Below are 12,506 nucleotides of genomic sequence, written 5' to 3' on the forward strand. Positions count from 1 at the left end.
GAGGAAGAAGAGGAGGAAAAATAAAAGGGGTGATAGAGGAGAGGAAAAGGAGGAGGAAGAGAAGAAGAGGGGAAACTGGAGAGATGGCTCAGCATTTAAGAGCACTTACAGAGGACCACAGTTTGGTTCCCAGCATCCATATGACACCTAACAACCATCTGTAACCAGTTCTGGGCGATCTGATGCTCTCTTCTGGCCTCCAAGGACATTATATAACATGGGTGCACCTACATACATACAGGCAAAATACTCATATTCATAAATAAAAATAAATATTTTTTTAAAAGAGGAGGAAGCAGAGGAGAAGAAAGGAAGGGAGGGAAGGGGAGAGAGAGAGAGAGGGAGGGAAAGAAATATTTGAAAAAGGATTTGGGGGGCCAGAGAGGTGGTTCAGCAGTTAAGAGTACTCTCTGCCCACTGCTGTTGCAAAGGACCTGCATTCAGTCCCCAGCACCCAAATGGAGGATCAGAACCACCTGTAACTCCAGTTCTAGGGGATATGATACCCTCTTCTGGCCTCTGTGGGCATTGCATTCATGTGGTGCATGTACATACATGCAGGCAAACATTCATACACATAAAACAAAAATCTTTGGGACTGGAGAGATGATTCAGCAGTTAAAAGCACTTTGCAGAGGACCTGGGTTCAATTCCCAGTACCCACATAGTGGCTAACAACTGTCCGTAACTCCAGTTCCAGGGGAATCCAGCATTCTCTTCTGACCTCCTCAGGCATTGCATGACACGGGTGAACTTACATGTAGGCAATACACTCATACACATAAAATAAAAACAAAAACAAATCTTTTCAAAAAGTATTTTAGCTGGGTGTGGTGGTGCACATCTTTAGTCCCAGCCCTTGGGAGGCAGAGGCAGGCAGGTTTCTGTGAGATCAAGGCCAGCCTAGTCTACATAGCTAGTGTCAGGCCAGCTGGGGTGACAGGAAGACCCTGTCTCAAAAAAAAAAAGACTAAAAAGTATTTTAACAGAGTTTTAAATCTAGAGAAGCCACAGTAGGTAAAGAAAATATAAGTAGGCATAGCAGCCCATGACATGGACTCTGAGGAGACTGAGGCAGGAGAGTCACTCATGAGTTCAAAGGCAACCTGTGCCACAGAACAAGACCTTGTCTAAGAAAAAAAAAGAGGAAAAGGAGGAGGAAGAAAAATAAGAAAAATATATATGGAGAGAGAGAGAGAGAGAGAGAGAGAGAGAGAGAGAGATCTGAAAGAGATTCAGACCCTATTTGGTTCAGAAGACCAAATGTCCAAGAAGAGGTTACATCTACACCTCCCAGATCTCTTTCTGAACACTGGGCCAGGGTTGGAGACTTGAGCAAAGGATGAACTGGAGGCAAAAAGTTATAAAATCTTTTTTGTTGTTGTTTGTGTTTATTGGTGGTGCTGGTTCTGTTGCTGGTGGTTTGTCTGATTCAGGGAGACAAGGTGTTGTTTTATAGCCAGGCTGACCTGGAACTCACTATGCAGCCCAGGCTGGCCTTGAACTCACAATCCTCCCACCATAGCCTCCTGAGTGCTGGTATTACAGGCATTTGCTACCATGTTCAGCTACAATTATAAAATCTTTGCTTAGGAACTTAAAAAGATAGGTGTGATTTAGAGCACGCAATCTAGTGTCTGAAAAGTAACTCCTGGTTAACTTCATAGTTTCCCTTAATTTATCCTTTCCCATAGTTTGAAATACCCATTTCTCAATACCTAGTAAGTAAGTATAAAACTAGGAGGGAAAAGTGGTTGAGGGAGGGTAGGGGAGGACTTGGAGGGGAGGGAATGGGGGTGGATTTGATCAAAATACATTATGCATGTGTATAATTCTCAAACAATGAAAACAAGAACACCCCTACAACAACAACACAAAGAAAAGTGAAGCTGGGCGTGGTGGCACACCTGTAATCCCAGCAGAGGTATACGGATCTCTGTGAGATCAAGTTCAGTCTTGTCTATGTAGTAAGTTCCAGGCCAGCTAGGGCTACAGGGAGACCTTGTCTCAATGCCCACCCCCACCCCGCCCAAAAGAACCAGGAAAGTGAAAAACTATAAAATTATAAAAAGTCTAAGGACACTTGGGAGTGTAGCCACATAGTCGGAGAGCAGATAGTTCTGCAAACCACATAGCCTCTTAGGGCATCCCTGAATTCTAGTATAGTTCAGTAATTTTGACCCTGATAACCATGAATTATTGAAAGAAATTGTTACTCATTTATTCAGTCAAGATTAATTATTTGTGATGTGTCAGGCCCTGAGCTAAGGCACATATAATAAATAAGATAAAACAGGCTGACTCGATATTAGCATTTGGGTCCAGCTATATGGTTAGTGTCTGAGCAGACCAGCTCTTTCCACCTGTTCAGTTCCTCACAGAATTCAAGGACAAGCCTAGAGCTACAGGAGGGGTGACATTGAACGTTGAAGTTTACCTTAACCACTTGCAATGTTCCACATAAGGATATGTAAGTGAAGAGCTCACTTACCTTTCCCAAGAAAAATGACAGTGAGCACTCTGAGCTGTTGTCTGCCTGTGCATATCTGTTGTCCTGGAGTGCTCCATGTATGGGTATGTGGTGGATGAGACCAACATATCTGAAGATAAGCAGGAGGGCTGCCTCACCTCCATGAATAAGACAGTGACCCCAATCTTGCCTTACTGCAGCTTTAAAACAGATGCAGGCTCACTAAGAAAAAATCCTTAACATGCACAAGCCTCACCTTGGCCTGGGACGTCATCAGTGTTGAATCAGTGGGGTGTGCTGGTGTCCCTGCCACTGGCCTGCTGGGCTGCATTCACTGGTGACGCAGCACCCCTCATCTCCCTTAGTGTGATCTATTACATGTGGGGTTTGGGGACAACAATTGCTTGATTTTGGTCCTGGGTCATAGACACGTGAAAAATTGAAGGAAAACATTAGGTTCTATTTAATTTTTTTTTATTTTTGAAGGACCCTAATTCAGTCCCCCTAGGCTAAAGACAAGGAAATAAGTCCTTCAGGCCAAAAAACTTACAACTACTCCCTATTTCTTTTTATCTCTACTGCTCTAGACAGCCACAAATCTATTTTCTGTCTCCATGGGTTTGCCTATTCTGGATCTTTCTGATATGTTTAGAGTCATATCATATCAAACACATATCATGGTGTTTGTGACTAACACCATGCTGCATAATGTTTTCAAAGTTTATACATAATGCTGGTATATATTAGTAATTTCATCAGTTCTTTTTCAGGGCTGCATACTTTTTCCATGGTTGTAACATATTTTGTTTTTCCAACCGTCAGTTACTGAATATTTGGTTATGGTGCATGAGGATGTTATGAACATGCATGCAAAGCTTTTCATGTTGTTTGGTTGGTTGTTCTGTTTTCATTTTTGTTTGGAGGGTTGTTTGTTTGTTGAGTCAGGGTCCCTATAAAGCTTAGGCTGCTGACTTCCAACTCCAGGTTCTCCTGCCTCAGCCTCCTGAATGCCGGGATCCTAGACATGCACTACTATCACAAACCCTTGTGTGTTTTTAATTCTATTATGCTAAAACCAAATAATAAAATTGCTGGATTATACCGGTAATATATAATGGTCTCAATTTCTCCACCCTTGTAAAGTCATTGTTGTCTTGCTTTTGAATGTAGTTATTGTAGTGCATAGAAAATACTCACTAGAATATTTAGTTTTCATTTGCGTTTTCTATTTATTTTATTTTATTTGTATGAGTGTTTGGCCTGCTTGTATATAAATGCACCACATGCATGAAATGCCCACAGAGGTCAGAAGAGGGTGTCAGATCCCCAGTACCTGAAGTTACAAGTGGTTTTTAGGCCCAGCATGATAGCCAGCCAGCACTTGGGAGGCAAAGGAAGATGGATCTCTGAGTTCAAACCCAGCCTGGTCTACATAGTGAGTTCCAGGACATCTGGGGCTACAGGGAGACCCTGTCTCATAGCCACCATGTGGGTGCTGGGACAGTGCCTGGATCCTCTGCAAGAACAGCCAGTGCTCTTAATCACTGGTCCATCTCTCCAGCCCTGATGTGTATTTTCTAATGAATAATGGCATAGAGTATTTTTAAATGTTTTTTATCAGCCATCTGTGTATTATCTTTAGATAAATGTCAGCTCCTTCCTTGAGTTTAATTGAATTGTGTTTGATTTATTTCATCAACTTGTAATAGCTCATTATATATTCTATACACAAGTCCTTTATCGGATGTGTGCTACTTCAGCACTGTATCCCCTCGGTGCTTGTCTTTTCCCTGTCTTGGTACTCCCATTTGCCAATTTTTATTTATTTTTATGTGTATGAGTGTTTTACTCGCATACTCGAGTGTGCAGTGTCTGCAGAGGCCAGACAAGGGTGTCAGATCCCCTGGAACTGTAGTTACAGATGGTTGTTAGCCACCATGTGGGTGCTGGAAATTGAACCCAGGTCCTCTGCAAGAACGGCCAGTGCTCTAAACCCCTGAACCATCTCTCAGGTCCCCCCATTTACCAATTTTTAAAAATTCCTTTTCTTCCTTTCTTGTATATGTGTGGTGTGTGCATAGGTGTGTGTGTGTAAGCATGTTCATATGCATGTGGATGTGTGGGGAGGTGTGTGGAGGTACATGTGCATACATGCATGGAGACCCAAGGTCGATGTCAGGAATCTCCCTGCTTCAATTGAGGCAGGGTCTCTCAATCAAATCCTGAGCTCACCGATATGGCTAGTCTCACTTGCCAGCTTGCTCTAAAGATCCCAAGGCTGGAATTATGGGTGAGCTGCCATGTCCATCTACCTGGCATTTGATGTGGGTTCTGGAGCTATAACTCTGATCTTGCTGGCTCAGCAAGCACTTTAGCTGCTGAACCATCTCCCTAGACACCACTTCACCACATTTACCAAAATTTTAGACTACTTTCATGGCTATGTCTAAATAACCAACAAGAAGTCTTTATTCTAAGAGCTCTTCTGACGCTATTTACTTTGCTTTAGCTTTTACAATAAAATCTGTGATCCATTCTCAGTTACTGTCTGTGAATGCTGTAAGGAAGGGCTCCATTTCATTTATGTGTGAATGTTGTACTAGCAATGTTTATTGAAAGAAAACCATTCTTTCTATATTATAAAAAAAAAGAAGAAAGAAAAAAGACAGACGTGGACCTCATAGGGAAAAATAACTTACTTGTATTTTGAACTTTATCTTCCCCAAATCAACCTTTGCACATGAGGTTTCATTTCTTTAAGAAGGCAGAGAAGAGAATACAGCTTGGACAGATGTTTTTCATGGCCCGACCCATGCAGTGATGGTTTCAGAACTCTGTGTGTCTAGGGTCCTCTGAACAAACAATGTCTACAAATTGTGCTGCTCTTCACATGTGTGTGTGCACATGTGCGTATGTGCATGTGTGTGAACATGTGTGTGAGTGTGTGTGTGTGTGTGTGTGTGTGTGTACCTTTCTGGTCTTTACCCTTGCCAAATGGTGGTATCTAGTTCTGTGCTGTATCGCCTTATTCTTGATAATGGTACAAATTTAGGCAACTATAGACTGAGCCAGATGCCAGACTTTTAAGAATGCTTATAGGGGCTGGAGAAATGCCTCAGTGGTTAAGAGCACTGACTGCTCTTGCAGAGGACCCGGGTTTGATTCCCAGCACCCACATGGTGGCTATGACCCATCCTTAACTCCAGTTCCAGGGGAATCCGTAGCCCTCTTCTGACCTCCGCAGCATTGCATGACATAGGTGCACTCATATACATGCAGGCAATATACTCATACACATAAAAAAATTAAAGTAATAAATAAAATTTTTTTTTAAAAAAGAATGCTTATAAACTGGGAGTGGTGGTGCACACCCTCAGCCCCAGCACTCGGGAGGCAGAGGCAGGCAGATCTCTGTAAGTTCAAGGCCAGCCTGGTCTACATAGTGAGTTCCAGGCTAGCTGGGGCTACAGGAAGACCCTGTCTCAAAAAGACAAAAAAAAAGCTTATAAATAGTAAATAGAGACAAAAAGGGCTGAGAGAACCTCTGTCCTGAGTAAGTATGTGAATGTATCAGTCACAGGTATTTTGTAACATCACTTGTGGCTACTGATGGTCTGTTTAACACTACTCCAAGTGATGTTGCCAGATAGCCAAAATCTAGTCATGACTTTCCCATCTAATTTTTCAGGATTAAAACTCATTTCCTGTTTTTCGCTAACATTGTAAGTACTGTGTTATGCTCTAGGTGCTGCACTGAATACCCCGTTTGTATTAAGCCACCAGTGAGACAGGGATAGAATCACTGCTGTAGGTGGAGAAACCGAGGCTTTAGAACACTGTGGACATTAGGCACCCACATTGAGGAGGTGGTGAGACCCTGGTGTCACCCTGCTAGAACTTGATCCTCAATGGCTGCATCATTTGCTTCCATTCGCTAAACAATTCAAAGAGGGCTAATAAGACAGCTCAGCGAGCACACGCACCTGCAGCTGAGCCTGATGACTTGAGCTCAATCCCTGGGACCCACACAGTGGAAGAACACAGCGACTCCCACAAGTTGTCCTCTGACCTCAATACTTGCACGCCTATACACGTACATGCAGACTAAATAACTAAGCCATTTAAACAGTTCTCACATCAAGCCTCCCTAAGGAAGGGGAGCAGGCTGGTTCCCAAAGCCCTCCTAAGGCATCATCATTATATTGGTGATTTTTTTTCCAGGTTTGACAGCCCCCCACAGACTGGATGCTTTAGCCAACCTAGAATAAAATCTATGTCTTAGGGATGAGCTGAAATTAATCAGATTTTTCAAGGCTTTGGGATAAAACCAGAATACCAAGTAATTTTTTGTGAAATAATTTGTAATAACACATGAACACATTCAAATGGACAATGCATTTTGTTCCTGTAGAGAGCTAAGAAAGAATTCACGTTCTGAAGGCTGTTTGACTGATGAGCATGAAGGACTGAGCTTGATGATTTGGATGTAGAACAGCACCAGCATCTGCTGCCCCTCCCACCTGCAGCTCCCAGATGTGAATGTTTAAAGCCAGAAGTCCTCTGCCTCCACAATACCAGTGATTTTTTTAGACAGGGGCTCATTATGTAGCCCTGGCTGGCTGGAACTCACTACGTAGACCAGGCTGGCCTTGAACTCACAGAGATCCAGTAGCCTCTGCCTCCTGAGTGCTAGGATGAAAAGCATGTGCCACCACGCCCCGCCAATAGGAAGGTTCTTATCATTGAAAGAGCATTTGAACTTGGTTGTATTTAATTTCTATCTTATTAAAATTAAAAAAATGGGCCTGCAAGATATCTCAGTGGGTAAGAGCACTTGCTGCCAAGCCTGACAACCTGAGTTTGAGCCCAAGGACCCACATGGTAGAAGGAGAGAACCACCTCCTGCAAGTTATCTTCTGACCTCCACACATGTATCATGTATGTACCCACACACATAGGCAGGCAGGCAGCAAGGAAGGAGGGAGGGAGGAAGGGAGGGACAAAGGGAAAGAAAAGAGAAAGAAATTGTAGTGAAAATTAAAATTAAAAGTTTAAATGTTTAAAATCCTATAAAGTAATACCAATTCTGGATTATTTTAATTCATCAGGAATTCTGTAGTTCTGAAACTCAGAAAGGGGTGTTTTACTCTAAAATAATCTCTTGCCCTTCATTGATATGAAAAATAAAATTGTTTCTGCCCAGCTGCTTCTCTGCCCATAATTTTCCTGGCATTTTCACTCCTATCAAAATTGTTGAATTACAGGAGTATTACCAAGTAGCCATAGGTGTGAAAGCATCTTCTGTTACAGGTTAAACCAACTCCAGAAACCTTTGCCCGACAGCACTCACATTCTCACAGCTTCAGACAGCTTGAGCTCACATGTCACCAGTATTTGTTCAAGTTTGTTTCTCTTTTGAAATGTTCGCTTCAGTATCTGTCATCTGGAGAAAAACTAAAACAGCAGCCTCAAGAGGAAGTACAGCAGTTGCGCCAGAATTTGCACCGCCTCCAAGTTCTCTGCAACTCAGCTGAAAAAGAGCTGCAGTACGAGCGAGGGAAGAACTTGGACTTGAAGCAGCACAATAGCCTACTTCAGGAGGAGAATGTCAAGGTAACGCTCGTGGGCACATCCTCCCCTGCAGGGTCACAGCTGGGGTCGGGAATAACTGAATTGGAATTCTCAGTATTAAAATTCATGCTCTGGGGCTGGAGAGATGGCTCTGCAGTTAAGAGCACTGACTGCTCTTACAGAGGACCCGAGTTCAATTCCCAGCACCTACATGCAGCTAACAACTGTCCATAACTCTAGTCCTAGGGGATCTGACAGCCTCTTCTGTCCTCCACCGTCATTGCACGACACAGGTGCACTTACCTACATGCAGGCAATACAGGCATACACATAAAATAAAAATAAAATATTAAAAAATAAATGTTTGAATTTAATATTTTTTTAAAAAAATCATGATCTGACTCACGGATGAGGGGACTAGGTGAGCTATTTGTTAACTTTCTTCTTTCAACTTTTTCTGTCAAATAGGAACAGAGCTCAGTCATTTCTCTGTTGCAGATGGGACTGTACACTACCAATCTGTAAACAAAAAGGGTTGATAGTAACACAATCTGTTAAAATCCTTATTTAGACATTTTTAGCACTTACTGAATTTCAATGATCTGAGTCAAAACCCAATTTTCCTGCCTAAGTTGTGTATAGCTAGACTTATTTATCCCCAAAAGATATATTCAGTATTGCTGGTTGAATCAATGTCAGATGCACAAAGGGTCAATTCATGGGAGGGCACAGATTCACCTTCATTTTCTGAAACATGATTTTCCAAACGAACCATCATGGAAAGTAACGTATTCTTTCAATTTCGGTTCAATTTTGTAAATGTGTATTAGAGAGTTTCTGTCTCTAAGGCCCTATGCAGGGTTCTAGATGTCAACAGTCAGGGGCTGGGGATGTAGCTCAGTTGATGGAGTGCTTGCCTAACATGCATGAAGCCCTGGGTTCGATTCTCGGTACAACATAAACTAGGAGTGGTACATACCTGTAATCCCCGTACTAGGAGGTAAGAGACAAGAGGATCAGAAGTTCAGGGTCATCCTCCACGACATATGGGGTTCAGGGCGCTCCAATCAGAAGTTCAGGGTCATCCTGGGTCTGAGAGATGTCACCCTGTCGTCAGTGTCACAGTGAGAATGTGAAGGGATCGAGACACTGAACTGGTTTAATGGGAGGAAAAAGTAGGTGTTCACTAGAAAATAGGCAGTTTATTCAAGCTTAATCTAGAATTTCTTTTTGGTGTTACTATAGTGACAAAAGCTTATTGTGATTTATTTCCTGTTGACCTGTATTGACCCATCGATGATAGGAGGCATTTGGCTCTCAGGTTATCATTCTTTCATATTTTTTTCCATGCTGCTTAATTTTTATATGTCTGCTAACATCTCTGAAGATGACGTTTCTCTGGTCTTAGAAATGCAGACTGAAGGACAGCGATTTCATAAGCTGAGCACTCTGGGTACACAAGCAACTTTTATCGAAGAAGCACTGATTTTGAACTCAGTATCAGAGCCATTATTTCCAACATGGCCAACTCATGATTAAAGATTGTTTTCTGAGTATTATAACCAGTGAGTGTTGCCAGAAAATGTTTTGACTTTTTTTTTTTTTTGGTCTTTTTGAGACAGGGTCTCCCTGTAGCCCCAGCTGTCCTGGAACTCACTATCTAGACCAGGCTGGCCTCAAACTCACAGAGATCCGCCTGCCTCTGCCTCCCGAGCGCTGGGATTAAAGGCGTGGGCCACCACACCCCGCCTATGTTTCAGCTTCTTAGAGAACCCTGATATGTGTGCCCATGCTAATGTCCATAACCGTGTTTCTCTAGGAGGAAAGGGCAAGTGGGATCATTGAGCTATGGTTACCACACATGCATTTACTGAGGCTAGTGTTTTTGCCAGCACTGTACATTGCCGTAGGTCAGCATTGCCCTACACCTCACCAGTTCTTAGAACTGTCACACTTTAATTTTTTTGCTAATCTAGTATAAATGCACAGTGATAATGTCTTGAAACCTTTATTATTATTATTATTATTATTATTGTATGAGTATGACATGTGTGAGTGTGGGTGCACACATGCCATGGCACATGCATAGAGGTCAAAGGACGACTTTTGGGAATCAGTTCTTTCCTATCTTGTTCAGGTAGCGTCTCTCTTGTTTTTGCTATTCTGTGTGCTCCAGGCTAGCTGGCCCACAAGCTTCTGCCACTTCCTCCCATCTTACCCTAGAAGTGCTGGGATTACAGATGTGTGCTAACTCACCTGCCTTCTTTACGTAGGTTCCAGGGTTTGAACTCGGGTCGTTAGTCTTGCTCTCCAAGTGTTTTCACCTGATGAACCATCTTGCCAGCTCTTGAAGGTGTAGTGTACATTTTTCAATTTGTTTTCCTAGTTTGAGATTGAGTTCTTATGTGTTTATTTGACATTTTAGTTTAGTTTAGTTTTGTTGGTTTGTTTGGTTTGGTTTGGTTTTTTTTTTTTTTTTTTTTTTTTTTTTTTTTTGGTCTTTATGAGACAGGGTCTCCCTGTAGCCCCAGCTGTCCTGGATTCACTATGTAGACCAGGCTGGCCTTGAACTCACAGAGATCCACCTGCCTCTGCCTCCCGAGAGCTGGGATTAAGGGCGTGCGCCACCATGCCCGGCTGCGACATTTGAGTTTTTATAAAGTATTTGTTCAAAGTTCTGTTGGTGTTTCTTTTGGGTTTCTGTACAAGCATGTGAACCAGAGACGCCATCTCTGCAGCCTGCAGCCTCCCTCTGTATACCTCTTTTGTTGAATCCAAGCTTTATCTTAATATAATCAATTTTTCTTGATGAATGACTTGGGGATCTTGATTTATTTATTATTTTCTTTTATTTGTATGAGTGTATTGCCTGCATGTGTGTAAGTGCACCTGTGTTGTGCAATTCCAGTAGAGGATAGAAGAGGCTATCAGATCCCCTGGAACTGGAGTTACAAACAGTTGTTAGCTACCATGTGGGTGCTGGGATTTGAACCCGGGTCTTTTGCAAGAACAACCAGTGCTCTTAACCACCTAACCATCTCTCTAGTCCCCTGGAGATCTTTGTTTACAAAATCTTTGGTACCTGAAGATCCAAGATATTCTCCTGCATGATCAGTGTTCTTGTTTGCCCCTCTGTTGCTGCGATAAAACACTGACTAAACCACCTTGGAGAAGAAAGGTTGATCTTCAGGCTACGGTCCACCTTCCAGGAAAGCCAAGGCGGGAGCGCTGCTTGCAGGCTTGCTTCCCCGGGCTTGTTCAGCTACTTTCCTTTCTAGTTCTTCCTGATGAGTAACAAATTATAGAAAATACATTCGTGGCACAGACTATACACAGTAGGCTGGTATCTGTCATTGCTACATTAAAGAACCCTCATAAAAAAGAAAAGGGTAGAAGATATGAAGAAAACATAAAAATAATCATCTCTACAGCCCATATGCATAACCTCATTCATAGTAAATAAATCTGGAATTAAAATGATGGAGTCACCATTTTTATGTATATTTTTATTGAGTTGTTTGCGTTTCCTTTTTTTAATGCTTTATTTATTATTCTTATTTTATGTGTATGAGTGTATTGCCTGCATGTATGTGAGTGCACCCATGTCGTGCAATGCGACGGAGGTCAGAAAAGGGCTTCAGACTCCCCTGGAACTGGAATTAAGGATGGTTCATAGCTGCCATGTGGTACTGGGAATTGAACCCAGGTCCTCTGCAAGAGCAGTCAGTGCTCTTAACTGCTGAGCCAACTCTCTAGCCCCGAGATTTTTGGATTTCATATAATAGATCTTAATCAAATTTAGACCCCCTCCCCCATCTGCACCCCTCATAGCCCCCCACCAGATTTCATGCATTCTGTCATATATGTTAAGACCTATCCAGTCAAGCACTGTACCCAGACGTCCCTTGGTGCCCATTTTTTCCTTCTATTATTAGGAAAGATTAAAAAGTATGATAATGCATATGTCTATGAATGTGTGGAAACAGGACCTTCCCAACATTGTAGTGCTGCTATGAAGTCAAAGTATTTTTAAAGAGATCAAGTTTTCATTTAATTTTACATGAAAAGTCTTAAAATGATGAACAGTTGATGTACATACTGATAGGTAGAGAGCGGGAGAGAGCGAGCGCACAGATGGAGAGCACGAGTGGATGGATGAGGCACCGAGGCACAGATGGAATTCTCAGTGGGATACAGATTTATTTCACACCGGGCACCTTTCCCTCGGGGAAGGGAAAGACGTCAGTGAAGGGAAAGATGTCAGGGAAGGGAAGGGAAGGGAAGGGAAGGGAAGGGAAAGATGTCAGGGAAAGATGTCAGCCCATGGGTTGTGAGCTGGAACTTTATATATGGGGGCTTTAGGGTGTGGAAGGGGGGAGTGTTTGGGGGAGAAATCAGGGAGGGGGAAGCAGGAAAAGCCTGGCTCTGTTCAGTCTGCCAGGTGGGATTAGGGTCTGGAAGTTTT

The 12,506-nt window shown here is 42.6% G+C and overlaps 1 protein-coding gene across 1 annotated transcript in view; it reads left to right on the plus strand.

Annotated features, from left to right (window-relative positions):
- Ccdc30 (coiled-coil domain containing 30) overlaps positions 1–12,506 on the plus strand; it is a 151,551-nt gene that overhangs the window by 72,735 nt on the left and 66,310 nt on the right. Inside the window, exon 6 of the mRNA XM_008842840.3 lies at positions 7,904–8,083. Within this exon, the coding sequence (XP_008841062.1) occupies positions 7,904–8,083 (180 nt within the window). The remainder of the gene's footprint in view (positions 1–7,903; positions 8,084–12,506) is intronic.

Source organism: Nannospalax galili, unplaced genomic scaffold (genome assembly GCF_000622305.1).
Source record: "Nannospalax galili isolate Female #2095 unplaced genomic scaffold, S.galili_v1.0 scaffold1480, whole genome shotgun sequence".
Taxonomy (NCBI): Eukaryota; Metazoa; Chordata; class Mammalia; order Rodentia; family Spalacidae; genus Nannospalax; species Nannospalax galili.